This window comes from Balaenoptera borealis (assembly GCF_965194805.1).
Source record: "Balaenoptera borealis genome assembly, chromosome: 3".
NCBI classification, from domain to species: domain Eukaryota; kingdom Metazoa; phylum Chordata; class Mammalia; order Artiodactyla; family Balaenopteridae; genus Balaenoptera; species Balaenoptera borealis.
Window position 1 is genome coordinate 133,038,440 of NC_138866.1, and position 17,953 is coordinate 133,056,392.

The 17,953-nt window shown below is 40.4% G+C and overlaps 1 protein-coding gene across 1 annotated transcript in view; it reads left to right on the top strand.

The window, feature by feature from the left end:
- The window catches only part of GABRG3 (gamma-aminobutyric acid type A receptor subunit gamma3), a 572,166-nt gene that overhangs the window by 431,711 nt on the left and 122,502 nt on the right, over positions 1–17,953 (top strand). Inside the window, exon 3 of the mRNA XM_082385169.1 lies at positions 15,870–16,090. Coding sequence (XP_082241295.1) covers positions 15,870–16,090 — 221 coding nt within the window. The remainder of the gene's footprint in view (positions 1–15,869; positions 16,091–17,953) is intronic.

Below are 17,953 nucleotides of genomic sequence, written 5' to 3' on the forward strand. Positions count from 1 at the left end.
AAGCAGTTGTGATGTAGCTGGTACTGCTAAGAAGAGATTCACGATGCAGGAAATAGCAAGGGGATTTTCTTTTTGAGGAGGCACTGTTAGTTTTTGAGGCACAGGACTCAAATGTAGAACTGTGCACAAAAGTTGCAGAAGCTGTTCAGAATGCAATCCAGTGCTACCGTGTCATCTATGATGAGAAAAAAAGAGATATTACCCAGACATCACTGGATCGTTTTTTCAAGAGGGTAGATAGAATTGAATCCAGCAAGGAACCAGAACCTGTGCCATAAACATCAGGTGTGAGTGAAATTGCAGCTTGCCCTCTGTCTCCTGCTGCTGATAATCCTTCAGCTCTACCATCTCCCACCTCCTCTCCCTCCTCCACTCAGTAATTCTTCTTACCTGTTCACTCGATGCCAGCCCTTGTATGCCAGGTGTTGTACTTTTCAAGATTAAAAATGTTTTCTTTTTTTAATGTATTTTATGTGTGAAAATATTATAAACTTACTACAGTACAGTACTATATAGCCGATTGTGTTAGGTGGGTACCTGGGCTAACTTTGTTGGACTTATGAATAAATTGGACTTATGAACGTGTTCTCAGAATGGAATTCATTTGTAGATAGGGGACTTACTGTAGCAGGTTTTCCACTTGATAGTAAATTTGGATAAAAATGGTTGTGAACTTTTAAAGTGACTATTCAGACAGTGAAAAAATAGGAAATAGGTGTATTTTAAGTGAAAAACTTGCAAGTGGCAGAAACTATTTAAGAGCAAATGCTAAAAACACATTTGGATAATTGTTTTTTACCTTGGACACTTTCAACTCATTTAAGGCCTTTTATCTCAAAGTGAGTACTTATTTTCTTAGACTTCATTTGGTCTGTACATTAGTTTCCTAGGGCTGTCATAAGAAAATACCATAGGGGACCTTCAAGATGGCAGAGGAGTAAGACGTGGAGATCACCTTCCTTCTCACAAATACGTCAAAAATAACTCTTACAGAGCACCTGCTGAATGCTGGCAGAGGACCCCAGACTTCCCAAAAGGCAAGAACCAGGTACCTGGCGGTGTGGCTAACAGTGTCTTGGTGCTCTGGCCTGGTGTCAGGCCTGAGCCTCTGAGGTGGGAGAGCCTCAGGACATTGGACCACCAAGAACCTCCCAGGCCCACATAATATAAATCAGTGACAGCTCTTCCAGAGATCTCTGTCTCAACGCTAAGACACAGCTCCACCCAACTACCAGCAAGCTCCAGTGCTGGATTCCCAATTCCAAACAACCAGCAAGACCGGAACACAACCCCACCCATTAGCAGAGAGGCTGTCTAAAATCATAATAAGAAGTTCACAGAAACCCCAAAAGACACCACCAGGCTCAGTCTTGCTCACCAGAAAGAAGATATCCAACCTCATCCACCAGAACACAGGAACACCAGTCCCCTCCACCAGGAACTCTATGCAACACATTGAACCAACCTTACGCAGTGGGGGAAGACACCAAAAGAAACCAGAAACTACGAACCTGCAGATTGCAAAAAGGAGACCGTAAACACAGAAAGTTAAACAAAAGGAGAAGACAGAAATATGCAGCAGATGAAGGAGCACGGTAAAAACCCACCAGACCAAACAAATGAGGAGGAAATAGGCAGTCTACCTGAAAAAGAATTGAGAATAATGATAGTAACGATGATCCATAATCTTGGAAATAGAATGGAGAAAAATGCAAGAAACATTTAACAAGGACCTACAAGAACTAAAGAGCAAACAATAATGAACAACAAAATAAATGAAATTAAAAATTCTCTAGAAGGAATCAATAGCAGAATAACTGAGGCAGAAGAACGGATATGGGTCGTGGAATATAAAATAGTGGAAATAACTACTGCAGAGCAGAAGGAAGAAAAAAGAATGAAAAAAATTGAGAACAGTCTTAGAGACATCTGGGACAATATTAAACACACAAACATTTGAATTATAGGGGTCCCAGAAGAAGAGAAAAGAAAGGGACTGAGAAATATTTGAAGAGATTACAGTTGAAAACTTCCCTAATATGGGAAAGGAAATTGTCAATCAAGTCAGGAAGCACAGAGTGTCCCATACAGGATAAATCCAAGGAGAAATACACAAAGACACTTATTAATCAAACTATCAAAAATTAAATACAAGGAAAAAAATATTAAAAGCAGCAAGGGAAAAAAACCAAATAACATCCAAGGGAATCCCCTTAAGGTTAACAGCTGATACTTCAGCAGAAACTCTGTAAGCCAGAAGCGAGTGGCAGAACATATTTAAAGTGATGAAAGGGAAAACCTACAACCACGATTACTCTACCCAGAAAGGATCTCGTTCAGATTCGACAAAGAAATCAAAACCTTTACATACAAGCAAAAGGTAAGAGAAATCAGCACCACAAAACCAGCTTTACAACAAATGCCAAAGGAACTTCTCTAGGCAGGAAACACAGGAGAAGGAAAAGACCTACAATAACAAACCCAAAACAATTAAGAAAATGGTAATAGGAACATACATATTGATAAGAACATTAAATGTAAATGGATAAATGCTACAACCAAAAGACATGGAAATTAAAAGAAACATAGAGTAGCAATTCTCATTCAGAAAAAATAGACTTTAAAATAAAGACAATTACAAGAGACAAAGAACGACACTACATAAGGACCAAGGGAAGAAGAAGATATAACAATTGTAAATATTTATGCAACCAACACAGGAGTACCTCAATACATAAGGCAAATGTTAACAACCATAAAAGGGGAAATTGACAGTAACACAATAATAGTAGGGAATTTTAACACCCCACTTTCACCAATAGACAGAACCTACAAAATGAAAATAAATAAGCAAACACAAGCTTTAAATGATACATTAAACAAGATGGACTCGATAAGTTTTGGATGGATAAGACATCCCATCCAAAACAACAGAATACACTTGCTTCTCAAGTGCTCATGTAACATTCAACAATGGAGAGAGAAGATGACACAGCCAGAAAGCATCCCTGTTCCTCTGAGGCTGTGCTTCCTCTCTCATGTAACATTCTCCAGGATAGATCATATCTTGGGTCACAAATCAAGATTTGGTAAACTTAAGAAAATTGCAATCATATCAAGTATGCTTTCTGACCACAATGCTTTGAGACTAGATATCAATTTCAGGAAAAAAATCTGTAAAAAATACAAACACATGGAGGCTAAACAATACCCTACTTAATAACTAAGAGGAAATCAAAAATACCTAGAAACAAATGACAATGAAAACACAGTGATGCAAAACCTATGGGATGCAGCAAAAGCAGTTCTAAGATGAAAGTTTATAGCAATACAAGCCTACCTCAAGAAACAAGACGCATCTCAAATAAACAATGTGACCTTACACCAAAAGCAATTAGAGAAAGAAGAAGAAGAAAAAAGCCAAAGTTAACACAGGAAAGAAATCATAGGGATCAGATCAGAAATAAATGAAAAAGTAGTGAAGGAAACAATAGCAAAAATCTTAATAAAACTAAAAGCTGGTTCTTTGAGAAGATAAACAAAAGTGATAAACCATTAGCCACACTCATCAAGAAAATAAGGGAGAAGACTGAAATCAATAGAATTAGAAATGAAAAAGGAGAAGTAACCACTGACACTGCAGAAATACAAAAGATCATGAGATTACTACAAGCAACTCTATGCCAGTTAAAGGACACCATGGAAGAAATTGAAAAACTCTTAGAAAAGCACAACCTTCCAAGACTGAACAAGGAAGAAAGAGAAAATATAAACAGGCCAATCACACGCACTGAAATTGAGACTGTGATTAAAAATCTTCACACAAACAAAAGCCCAGGATCATATGGCTTCACAGGCGAATTCTATCAATCATTTAGAGACGAGCTAACACCTATCATTCTCAAACTTTTCCAAAATATAGCAGAGGGAGGAACACACCCAAACTCATTCTGTGAAGGCACCATCACCCTGTACCAAAACCAGACAAAGATGTAACAAAGAAAAATGCAGGCCAATATCACTGGTGAAAATAGATGTAAAAATCCTCAACAAAATACTAGCAAACAGAATCCAACAACACATTAAAAGGATCATACACCATGATCAAGTAGGGTTTTTCACAGGAATGCAAGGATTCTTCAGTATACGCAAATCAATCAACGTGATACACCATGTTAACAAACTGATGGAGAAAAAAACCTAAGATCATCTCAAAAGATGCAGAAAAAGCTTTTGACAAAATTCAACACCCAGAAAGTAGGTAGAGAGGGAACTTACCTCAACATAATAAAGGCAATATATGACAAACCAACAGCCAACATTGTTCTCAATGGTGAAAAACTGGAACCTTTTCCATAAGATCAGGAACTGACAAGACTGTCCACTCTCACCACTGTTTTTCAACATAGTTTTGGAAGTTTTAGCCACAACAATCAGAGAAGAAAAAGAAATAAAAGGAACCCAAATCAGAAAAGAAGAAGTAAAGCTGTCACTGTTTGCACATGACATGATACTATACATAGTGAATCCTAAAGATGCTATCGGAAAACTACTAGAGCTCATAAAAGAATTTTGTAAAGTAGCAGGATACAAAATTAATGCACAGAAATCAATGGCTTCCTACACACTAATGATGAAAAATCTGAAAGAGAAACTAAGGAAACTTTCCCTTTTACCGTTGTAACAAAAAGAATAAAATACCTAAGAAAAAAACCTACGTACAGAGACAGAAACCTGTATGCAGAAAACTATAAGACACTGATGAGAGTAATTAAGGACCATACAATCAGTGAGAGAGATATACAATTTCTTGGATTGGAAGAATCAACATTGTGAAAATGACTATATGACCAAAAGCAATCTACAGATTCAATGCAATCCCTATCAAACTACCACTGGAATTTTTCACAGAACTAGAACAAAAAAATTCACAATTTATATGGAAACACAAATGACCCCGAATAGCAAAAGCAATCTTGAGAAAGAAAAATGGACCTGGAGGAACCAGGCTCCCAGACTTCAGACTATACTACAAAGCCACAGTAATCAAGACAGTATGGTACTGACAAAAAAACAGAACTATAGATCAATGGAAAAGGACAGAAAGCCCAGAGATAAACCCACGTACATATGGTCACTTTATTTGTGATAAAAGAGGCAAGAATATACAATGGAGAAAAGACAGCCTCTTCAATATGTGGTGCTGGGAAAACTGGACAGCTACATTTAAAAGAATGAAATTAGAACGGTCTCTAACACCATACACAAAAATAACACAAACTGGATTAAAGACTTAAATGTAAGGCCAGACATTATAAAACTCTTAGAGGAAAACATAAGCAGAACACTCTATGACGTAAATCACAGAAAGATCCTTTTTGACCCACTTCCCAGAGAAATGGAAATAAGAAAATTTTAAAAATGGGACCTAAGGAAACAAAAGCTTCTGCACAACAAAGGAAACTATAAACAAGACGAAAAGACAACCTTCAGAATGGGAGAAAATATTTGCAAAGGAAGCAACTGACAAAGGATTAATCTCCAAAATATACAAGCAGTTCATGCAGCTCAATATCAAAATCCAAACAGTGCAATCCAAAAATGGGCAGAAGACGTAAATAGACATTTCTCCAAAGAAGATATACAGATTGCCAACAAACACATGAAAAGATGTTGAACATTACTAATCATTAGAGAAATGCAAATCAAAACTGCAATGTGGTATCACCTCACACCACTCAGAATGGCCATATCAATAAAAAAAAATCTACAAAAAATAAATGCTGGAGAGAGTCTGGAGAAAACGGAACCCTGTTGCAGTGTTGGTGGGAATGTAAGTTGATACAGCCACTATGGAGAACAGTATGGAGGTTCCTTAGAAAACTAAAACTAGAACTACCATACGACCCAGCAAGCCCACTACTGGGCCTATACCCTGAGAAAACCATAATTCAAAAAGAGTTATGTACCACAATGTTCATTGAAGCACTATTTACAATAGCCAGGACATGGAAGCAACCTAAGTGTCCATCGACAGATGAATGGGTAAAGAAGATGTGGCACATATACACAATGGAATATTAGCCATAAAAAGAAACAAAATTGAGTTGTATGTATTGAGATAGATGGATCTAGAGTGTGTCATACAGAGTGAAGTAAGTCAGAAAGAGAAAAACAGATACCGTATGCTAACAAATATATGGAGAAAAAAAATGGTTCTAAAGAACCTAGGGGCAAGACAGGAATAAAGACGTAGATGTAGAGAATTGACTTGAGGACACAGGGAGGGCGAAGGGTAAGCTGGGACGAAATGAGAGACTGGCATTGACACATATACTTTACCAAATGTAAAATAGATAGCTAGTGGGAAGCAGCCGCATATTACTGGGAGATCGGCTCCGTGCTTTGTGACCACCTAGAGGGGTGTGTTAGGGAGGGTGGGAGGGAGACGCAAGAGGGGGGAGATATGGGGATATATGTATGCATATAGCAGATTCACTTTGTTATACAGCAGAAAGTAACACAACATTGTAATGCAAATATACTCCAGTAAAGATGTTTATAAGAAAAAGTACCACAGACCCAGTGGCTTAAAGAAAAGAAATATATATTCTCATTGTCTGGGGGCTAAAAGTCTAAGATCCAGGTGTTGGCAGGTTGGTTTATCTTGAGGCCCTCTCCTTGGCTGGCAGACGGCCGCCTTCTCCCTTTATCCCCACATAATTTTCCTTCTGTGTGTCTCTCTCTTCTCAAAAATACACCAGTCAAATTGGATTAGGGCCCACCCATATTGCCTCATTTTAATGTAATCATCTCTTGAAAGGCCCTGTGTCCAAGTACAGTCATATTCTGGGGCACTGGGGGTTAGGACTTTAATACACAGATTTGACGGGAACACAATTCAGCCCATAATAGTCTCCTTGAATTTTCTAAAGCCACCTCTTCACACACCTCTGTGATGGGCTCCTGCCTTTTTGGAAAGGAACCAGGAACATGGGTTTTTCCCTTAGAATGAGTGAGCACACAAGGACCTAGACTTCAACAGTGTGGGTGAAGCAGAAATAATGTTCTCTGTTGCCTCCTACCCTGCAGAGGAGGGAGGACAAGAAGATTTGCTATCCAAAGTGGGCACATCGGCTGGAGCAGAGAAGGAATGGGGTCCCGGGAGACTGCTGTGTCTCAGGGGCTGGGTGTGACCTGGTCTGCTGAGAAGGATATGCTCAGCAGGTGTCCTGGGGCACGTTGGTCAGGCAGTGCTTTGTGGCCACCCTGGAGAGGGGAGGGAGAGCAGGGCCCTTTCTCTATTTGGGAACCCACTAGGTTCCCTTGGAATGGACACTCACTGAAAGGGTACAGGCATTTGGAGGCTGAGCCCCCAGATACAAGTCACCACATCATACTTAAAAGCACACAGCAGGCAGGCAGCACATCACTCTTCCATGTGGTGAGTGGCAGTAGCTCCGAGCCCAGACTACAGAATTATAGTCATGTTTCAACTGGCAGCTTTATAATTAAGGCCTCGGATCTTTGCTGATTGGTGGAACTCTCTGGTAGTCAAGAAAGTGCTCTTAAATGATACTGCTTTCTCGGTGCGGGGAGGGAGTTTTGGTGCTATGGACAAGGATCGAGGGACCACGTGACAGTGTTATGTGCTCAACATGCAGACAACTGTGAGCTATTCCAATCAAAGAAACAAGGCATTCACATCAGGAGAAGAAAGTAATATTATGAAGAAAGGCAGGCTACAGCCAAACGTATAAAGCTAAGGAGCCATGCCTCAGGGAGTTGGGAAATGGGAGGACGGAGAGATGAGATGAGGGCTTCCAGGTTTGGGGACAGCACGGGTGGAACGGGGAAGATGAGGGTGTGTGCAGAGTATCTCGTCACATCGGGAACAGATGTCTATGGTAAGCGGTGTGTTTACAAGGAATCAGATGGTCAGCTTGGGTTATAAAGAAAAGAGCCCTAAGTATCATGCAAAGGAGTTTAAACTCAATTCTTAGACTTAGAGTAGCCATTGTATGCTTTTGAGTAGCAGTGGTAGTTGGAGAATATAACATCCAATGGAATGCTTTAATCTGAAAGACAAGTTTAATCTGAAAGCAGTAAATATATAGCTGAATTCCAGAGGAAGGACAGCTATTCAAGAGAGGGAATGTTGAAAAGGCGAGCAGGCGGATGTGGAAAATGTCCACAGGGTGTAAGAGGAAAGCCTGCTTCCCGATGGGTGCCCTTTCCACCCCACTTATGCCCCTGCTAGTCTTCCATCCATTTCCCACTGTCCCCTGCACTGCTCCCCATCACAGGGGGCTGACTCCAAAGCCTGCCTTTCCAGGTCCCTGTTCACCTGGCCTCCTGCTGGGTTCAGCCAACCTGAGACACTTGGGAGATAAGGACAGAAGGGAGGGAGATTTCCCTCCTATTCTTTTGACTGCTAGCATCATCTCCAACAGCAGCTGTGTCTCCTCCATACCCTTGCTCATCCTGGATTGTGTCCATCTGACATCCACAAGCGAATCCTGGCCAAGATCCATGAACACCATGTGGTCCATTGGGTCTTCCCAACTTGCATCATGCTTGCAAAATTTAAGCTGCAGAGCTCCTCCCTTGCAGAAGCTCCTTCCCAGGCCCCAGGGAAGGTCATAGTAGTGTGTGATATTTGCAAATGCAAAGCATTTTAAATACTGCTATCTCTTTCTCCTCTGATTCCCCCATTACAAATTCCTCTTGTTGGGTGCAGGTACTTGTGGTCCCTAAGGGGAGGTGGGGCTGGGGAAGCTTTCAAGCTGTGTTTAATGGGTTAGGGTTCCCTGCAACTTCCATATACTGTGATGTTCACGGGATGAGCAAGACCCAAGTTCTATCCCAGAGTGATTGTTTCTCAAAGTCCAAGACTCCCGAAGTATGGGTGGCTTGGAGGAAAATCCTAGAGCCCAAGTTCAAAGGCAGAATCCCCAAACTTTATATAAAAGAAACTTGAGGCTTTTCCCCATTTAGTAGAATCCCAAATATGCACATGATATTTCCAATAATGAATTGTGAGTTGAAGTAAACTTTTAAAAAGCTATTAATAATAAAACATTTTGTTTCATTATACCAGAGTAAGTAATAATTTTTATTCTCTCGTTCTAAAAAACTAACATCACAAAACATTGTCATAGAAATGTTTGACCAGAGAGCAAGCAAGCAAAAGATATATGACTTGTATGATGAAAGTGGGCCAGTTAGCAAATAAAAATAAAATCTATTTTTCCCATATTTTGTTATTTTTGTGGCATTTGCGATTTTTGAGTATTTATGTATTTTCTCATTCAAAATAAATGTATATATTTTATTTAATATTATATTTATATTTATATATCCTTTTCTTAAAAAGGGCCCTAGGTTACATTAGTATCAGGTGACAAGTCCTGCACCTGCTCAGGAGGGCACCATGTTTCCCTCTTGCATCTTGAGGTTACCTGGTTTTCTGATGTTCCTACGTGTGATCCTTGTAACAAATACTTTTCACAACCCACCCTATCTGAACTGGTCTCACTCCTCTCAGGTTTGATACAGTCCTCCCTGATGGATACTGCCCAGTGGTTCCAGGACCAGATGGGAGGCCTGGTCCCTGCAGAGCCCTCTGCACCACCCGGGTGGGCCTCTCTGGCTTCCTGGAAGCTGCGCTCATATTGCCTGGGTGCCAGGTGGGGCATCACACCGTCTCCACAGTCTGTGGGCCCAAGCTCCTGCAGGCAAGGATATTGCATCTGGCTTTATATAAACCTAGCCTCATACCCAGCACAGAGTAGGGCTTACATGTTGGAGTCGGTGAAAGGCTTCTAAAGACTGGAGGAGCCTGGGGTTGGTGGGAAGGATGTTCAGGGAACTCAGGGGTGCAAAAAGGGCAGGTGCAGCCCCTGGAGACTGCAGATCTGAGGGAGGGCTAGAGCAGGTTTCTGGGGGAGAAATGGAGGCCAGCTGTAAAGCCTTGTTTCCTATGATGAATTTGAGGAAGTAACACCAAAAATATATATTTGTTATGCTTCTATACCAGATCATGAAGAAATAAAAATCATTTTATTCTAATTATCATTACATATTATACATTTTTAACTAACGCATTTGAACAAAGTCTAATCGGCATGGGTCTGTAATTTCCATTTTATAAAGAAAACTGCCAGTGACTTCTGATACTAAAAGATTTTTCTGTCACGTTCCAGGCGATGTCCTGACGTGCTGGGACAGAGGGAGAGTGCCTGTGCCCCGGAGTGTTTGTCTCCTGTATCCACCTGGCTCCAAGTCCCTGTCCTTTATTAATCTATCATCTTTCCACATGGCCATCTTCTTTAGTAAAGGAAAGGAGAAAAGTCTTAGAAAATAACTTTCTAATGTTTTAGAAATTACGGAGGGATAGAATGAAGAATCATAATTTTTCTTTTGTTTTGTTAAAATACTCCACATGCTGCTGGCCTTTTTAGGAATCATCGAGCCCTCCAATTATTAAAACAAATTATCGGCATAGGCTCTCCACAACATGAAGTTGGGAATGTTGCACATTTTTCACTGTTGCATTTATTAGTATTTCAGACACATTAATTTCACAGCTATTTATGAATTATATAATATGTTGTTTTAGATAGACATTGTAAGAATGAATTTTTTTTCCTCTGCAGGAAAGATGATTAATGCAGTTACAAAGAAAGTTTATGAGAGACATAAAAATATTACTTTGTGGGTGGGAAGTGTTTCTCCAACATTTACTCAAATGTAGACACAATAAAACATCCACACCAGGCACCACGCGCACCATCCGCATTCTGCCCTCTTGAGTTGGAGTTTCTGGCAGGACTTCAGAATAAAGAGATAATCCCTCCAAACCCTGCAGACCCTTCCTCAGGGCATCATGGTGTGATCCCTTTCCTTACAGAAAAATAGTTCCCTTACAGAAAAATTACTTTCAGCACTGAAAAGCTAACTCCAAGCAAGGATGCGGAAATATAAAATGTTAGTGGTGGAAGCGTTCTTATATTTAACTTAACCCAACTCTCCCATTTTACAGAGGAAGAATCAAAGGCCAAGGAAGATGAATAATCTCACACAGTTGGTAAACAGGGCAAAAGTGGATTGGATGCCCACACTGGGGTTCTTTCTGCACGTCCTGGTGTTGGTTCCTATATCTGATAAGTAGATTGCAGCTGCTGCAGCTGTTCTCACTCACATCAAGGAAAGCAGATTTTTAAAAACTTTTTTGACAGTGTTGTGTTAGTTTCAGATGTACGGCAAAGTGATTTGGCTACATATATATGTATATATATATATGTGTGTGTATATATATATGCTCTTTTTTACATTCTCTTCCATTATTGGTTATTACAAGATATTGAGTATAATTCCCTGTGTTATAAAGTAGGTCCTTGTTTTTTATTATTTTATATGTAGTAGTGTGTGTACGTTAATCTCAACCTCCTAATTTATCCCTTCCCCACGCCTGCTTTGGTAACCATGTTTGTTCACTATGTCTGTGAGTCTCTTCTGCTTTGTAAATAAGTTCATTTGTATCCATTTTGGGTTCCACATATAAGTGCTATGATATGATATTTGTGTTTCTCTGTCTGGCTTATTTCACTTAGTGTGATAGTTTCTAGGTCCATCTATGTTACTGTAAATGGCATTATTTCATTCTTTTTTATGGCTGAGTAATATTCCATTTTGTGTGTGTGTGTGTGTGTGTGTGTGTGTGTGTGTGTGTGTGTGTGTGTGTGTATACATACATCACATCTTCTTTATCCATTCTCTTGTCACTGGATATATAAGTTATTTCCACGTCTTGTCTATTGTAAATAGTGCTGCAGTGAACACTGGGGTGTATGTATCTTTTTGAATTATGGTTTTCTCCAGATACATGCCCAGGAGTGGGATTGCTGGATCAAATGGTAGTTCTATTTTTATATTTTTAACGAATCTCCATACTGTTCCCCATAGTGGCTGCACCAATTTACATACCCACCAACAGTGTAGGAGGATTCCCTTTTTTCCTGGGAAGAAGATTTTGACTATATAGTTTGGCACAATTGGTACTTAGCAGCTGTGTGACTTGATGAAAGTTACTTAAGTTCTCAGGCCTTATTTTACCCCCTAGCAGAAAATCATTATTACCACTGTCTCAATAGTCAGTGCCTGGTGGGTACAAAAACATCTGTGCCTCGTGCGAGTGACTTTAGGTAATGCTGCCTAGCTTGCTATACGATTTACCCATCTCAGAGCTGCATTTTAAAACGTACTGTGAAGGGACATAAATGGGGATGGAAAGCAGAGAAGATAAGTAGGGAAAGGGTGTAAAGAGGAGGACTATTTGGTCATCAGGAGACTTTTTGATTTGTCATTTTTAAACAATAAAAAGACCCACTTGGAAATTTTTACTTGGAGTCCTTTGGTAACTTTGGCAAAATTTTTGAAGTTTTCTGAGTTTCAATATCCCTGATATAATAAAGGGATTTTAAAAATCTGGTTGGCTTTAGAATCTTTCCAAAATACACTTGGGGCCTTTACAAAGAACAGTCTTTACTGGCTATCATTGCCCACATGATTGGTGGGCCTTGACCCTGTTGAGGAGAACATCTTTATCTTCTCTCCTTATTCCTTTACCCAGTAAACCATGTTAAAGGGAAAAAGGAAGTAATTCGTAAGGGTACTTATATGTGCCGTCCCGGCTGTTCTCGCATCTTGAATTTATTTAAAGTTTTGAGTGTGTTCTCATGTTCTCTGTGCAAATATAGTTTTTTTCATAGTCAGCATTCATCACTGGCTAAAATCTTGCCTCCAAGGAGGTGAGGGGTCTGCTCCCCTGCCCCATTCGGCTGACTCTGTACCACAGCATTGTTCCTGCTTCTCAAGAGTGTCTTTGACATTCCTACTTCCTGTGTTCAGGACCCTGGCAAGGGAGGCAGCTATCTGCCCAGCTCACTCTTGTACCTCACTGAGGTCTTGTTCTAAGTCACCTTCTCAGTGAGGATCGCAGCCCCCGCCCCTGCATCCCACTCTCTCTACCTTTTGCACCTACAATACATGTCTGGTGTGAATCATGTGGACACTGATCATGTGGGCACAGTTTCTCAGGTCCCAAAAAGGGAGCATGTGAATCTATCATGTGCCCACAAGGAGGGATGCTGCAATACTTGGTGAATAGTACCAATGACCATCATGATCTGTCTTTAGCTGCCAAATGTTTTGTTTGTCTCTCCCTCATCAGGACAGACACACTCCTCACTTCTTCAATTGAGGTAACCCCAAAGGTCCACCGCGTCCCATCCCCTACGTCATGGTTACCTGTATGTGTATTAGTCTTCACATCGTTTGCACATGGTTTTCCTTGATCCACCAACCTCTAAACTGAAAAGAAAAGCTGTCTAACCCACACCCACATATACAGTATAGCTACAAGGATGAAGAAGCCCAGGATAATCAAAATCAACCCACTAGTTTGCAGCAATTCTGAGACCCCAGTGGGCAGATCCTGAGTGGGCTCTTTTCCCTGGGAAGAGAGTGTTTTTAAGTTTTAATTCTCCTCCCAGAGTTGGGCTCCCAAGGACTCCTCGTTGGCTCTTGACTCCATTGTCTGGGAGTTTTCCTTTTCCATTAACTGTTCTGGCCATGGGAAAGTTAACATTGGAGAATAAGCCTCCTTTGGGGTCCAGTCAGCTTTTCCAGGCCACGATCTACCCATTACAGAAAGAAATGCAAGAGTATATCTAAGTCTCAAATAGTCACAGACATTTTTTCCTGACGAGGTTCCTTTGGCAGTAGAACTCCCTCAAAACCTAGCCAGCCTCTTACCTTATAGGCCAGTTTAACAGGTGCATAGATCGTGTGTCAACACGATTCCAAGATCCATGATATGTCTTTGTTTTTAATGCCACTGCCTCTACCCAACCCTTTGCTTTCACTCTCACCTTTACTTTTTCTCTTAAATTAAGTACAGACACCTTGGTCCCATCAGTCTTCAGTGGAAGAGTCATATATTAGTCGCTTGTCCTTGGAGCCATATTTGCACAAAGATTTTGCATCATGACAACCCATTTAGAGGTTTTAAGCAATGGGTCAGATTATTTCTGCAAAGGTGAGTTTCAATAGGCTTTTAACAGTCAAAGCATTTCTTGAGTCTTTGATTTACTGATAGGGTGAGAAGCATTTGCTTCTTCCATTCCTACAAGAATCAGTGTTTGTTTTATCTTTCTCTTTTGTCAACTAAAGAAAAACACACAAACTAAAAGTTGCAAGTTATTATTTGGGAATCTTACTGAGGACTTAAGCCTGGGAGACAGCCTCTCAGATAGCTCTGATGAACTGCTCTGAAGAGTTAAGGGAGAAGCCAGGATACACAGATTTTTGCTGGAAAAAATGTAGTCAAACATCAAAAGATCGCTGTTAGTTACACAGAACAGATATCTCAAGTTAATGATTTTGGTGCGTTTCTAAGTATGTAAGAATCTAGGTTCATTGACATTATTCCTTAGATATGCATTTTAACTATCTAGGGTCAGTTTCCAAAGCACAAAATACTTCCTGTTTTTCTCCATCCTGAATTCCCCTCAGGGCACACCACTGCAGGGGTTGATGGCTTGGTCCTTGTAGAACTGGAAATTGGGGCAACATTCTTTGCTTACTGGAATGGCAGGCAACAGTCCCTGTTCATACTTTCATAACTGCTTTCAAACTGGCCAATTATCCTCTGAGATAATTTCTTTCTTGTGTTAACTTACCAAGCATAGTCACTAGCACTCAATACGTCAGACATGTCATGTTTTTTTCACCTTAATTGTCTGTTTAAGGCCTGTTTTCCCTGACTGGAATATAAGCCCCGTGAAGGCATGGGTTTTTCCTGTTGGCACACTTCTGGCCCTTCGATGGTTTTCAGGGCCTGACATAGTCTGTGCAACAAAGAGATGATGAATGAGGGGATAAGTTAATAAAAGGCTGGATATGGTCTGTTGAAGTACCTGTGTCAGAAAAGTTCTTTAAACCAGAAACTCAGTGAAAAGGATAAATATGGGATTTGTTGAGAATTACTGAACTGTGTAAAAGTAATTCATTTTTTAATATCTAATATGTAAAGAAACTATGAAAGATATTAAAATCACTAACAATCTGCCTCTAGATCCTCCTTACTATGGACCTAAAACTAATCCTTTAAACTGTGATTATGGGAGGAGCCTCTGCGGTGGTCCAGGCTCGAGACATTTCTCGTCTCACAGTGACATCAGCCTCATCCTGTATCTAAATGCTGTGAATACTGGGGTTGCTTCCAGTTACAGAAGTAATTTGAGTGCCATCAGCCCTCTTTTTGGAATCAGCATTCGGCTTGGGTGTCTATCAGCTCTATTTTTTTTGTTGTTATTGCTTATTTTTTACTTTTTGATTTGTGTTGTGTTATTTGAGAAGGCAGTAGAGCTTTTTATTTAACTATTTATTTCCTTCCTTATAGCCCCTTTAGGATGTAGGCGCTATTATTCTACTCACTTTACAGATTAGAGAATGGTAGATTTTGCTACCTTCCAGAGCTTGGCTTAAGAATATAGGAGGGTCTGCATCTATGTTCTGAATTGTATTCTACTACCTCTTGGCCCCGCACCACACTCTATGTGTTTATTACAATTTATTATTTACAGAATATTTTCACATATGTTATCACACTGTTGACAAATAATATCAGTTACCTTTATTGAATGTCCATCACGTTGATCCAGACACAGTGTTAGGCACTAACAGAAAGGTGTGGGCAGGTGAGGATGCACACATAAGGAGAACTATACTCCTGAGAAAGAAAACAAAGCCTGCAGAAAAGCCACTAATAGAAATGTCTTGCCCCTCCTTTTGCTCTGTTTCAGGAATACCAAATTGATATATTTTTTGCCCAGACCTGGACCGACAGTCGCCTTCGATTCAACAGCACAATGAAAATTCTTACTCTGAACAGCAACATGGTGGGGTTAATATGGATTCCAGATACGATATTCCGCAATTCCAAAACTGCAGAGGCTCACTGGATCACCACCCCCAATCAGCTCCTCAGAATTTGGAATGATGGGAAAATCCTTTACACTTTAAGGTGAGATGCTACTGATGATCTGATATTGGGGGCTTTAATTTAGATCACTGTAGGAATGGGACCCTATTTTTCATTGCTAAATTCTATCACTTCTCATGTTCAACATGCTACTGGGTCTTGAAGAAGTTTTTCCTAATCCCATGTTGTGTAAAAATAAAGAAATACAAATGATCTGCAATGAATATAAAATCCTTCCTTCATCAGAATCCATTTCCGCTGTAAGTGGGCTGTGGAAATTATCTTTAATATGTTTAACCTACAGGACCATTCAGCTAAGAAAATAAAGATGTCTTGGTGTACTAATTGACAAATGTAATTATAGCCAAATTTGAGACCACAAGGAACAAAAGAGTACAGAGGGTGTTCCCTAATGCATCCCTAATGGAAGAGGCAGCTACCTTGTAATGAGTCCTCCTGGGGGCCAGGCTGTCCTCACAGAAACCCAGCAAAGTAAGAGGGGCTGCGTTTGAAAGATGTGAATAGACCTGCCTGCCCAAAGTCTCCATCGGGAACTAGTGTTACCCGGGTTTGAACCTGGGTCTGTATCTCTCAAGAGTCTCTCCGCTAGGGTGATCTGAGTCTAACTGAACACATGGTTGAAACATTCCATAGAAAGCCCTCCACCTAAGCCAGTCTTTCTGCCCACCCAGCGTTGGGATCAGGACAGTGACGTCTGGACCCTGCTCTCCCAGCATCTGAACCCTCTCCAGAACACTGGACTGAGTGCCTTGTGCTGATTATCTCTGTCTCATTGGCTTTGCTGCTTTACAGCTGCTTCCTGCACCTCCTGTCCACCTCCTGACACAGCCTGTCCTCATTCTGCTCCTCCTGCCTTAGGAATTCCCCCTCACTTTACCCTCTTTCCACTTTCCTGCTGACTTAGCTCATCCATTCCTAAGACTTTAAAAGCCATATACACGCTGAGGATTCATTCCCACATTCATTTCCAACCCCAAACTTCCCTTCTGGGCACCAGATTCTAGGAGCCACCTGACTGTGTGTATCTCCTCCTGAAAGCCTAAAAGGCATTTTGATTCAGCATGCTGCAGGGGAATGTCATTTCTCTAATACCTCTGACCAGGCCCCTGTGTCCTCCTGGCTCAGTGAATACCACCGCCAGCCCCTGAACACACCTGCCTCCTCCCACATCCAGTATCAGGAGCTTTTAATTGCAAATGATTTGTGCCCATAAGGAGAAATCTGTAATTCATATGGTAAACACGTATTTTTAGCACAAAGGCACAGATTAATATCAAAATAAGCAGAAGATGAAAGATTTTAAAGTTTCATGGAAATAATAATGACAGCTTGGGAACAGCAACAACAATAAAAGCCACAACAGGGAACTCTGCTGATGAGTTAGTTACATTTGGAGAACAGGAGTTTGTAATAGCTATTTCCTCATCAATTCTTAAAGGAATATAAATGAGACTCTGAAATGAAGGTGAGCTTCAGCAAACCAGCATAGAGACATGGCCAGTCCTGCGATCCTTTATAGAAACTCTGACCCAAGGAATGTCTGCTTTGAAAAGATGCAATACACACATTTAGTGCAGCCACCACCTGCCTAGTCAAGTAGGGGAGTTGGCCAAATATGAACTCTTCCCTACAAGTGGATGAACTTGGTATTATACCTATTTAGGCAAATATACCATTTTAAAAATGGAGGAAAGAATTAATTCAGTCAAACAGATTAAAAACCAGGACATAAGAAACAAAGACCTATGAAAACAAGGACATATTGTTTTGATTTGTTTCCTCTCTTACTTGGCTTATATTTCTTGACACAGTCAGGAATTTTACTTATGGAAACTTCCTCTGCTTCTGATAGTTAGTAAAACAAAGTAACACAACACAAAAAAA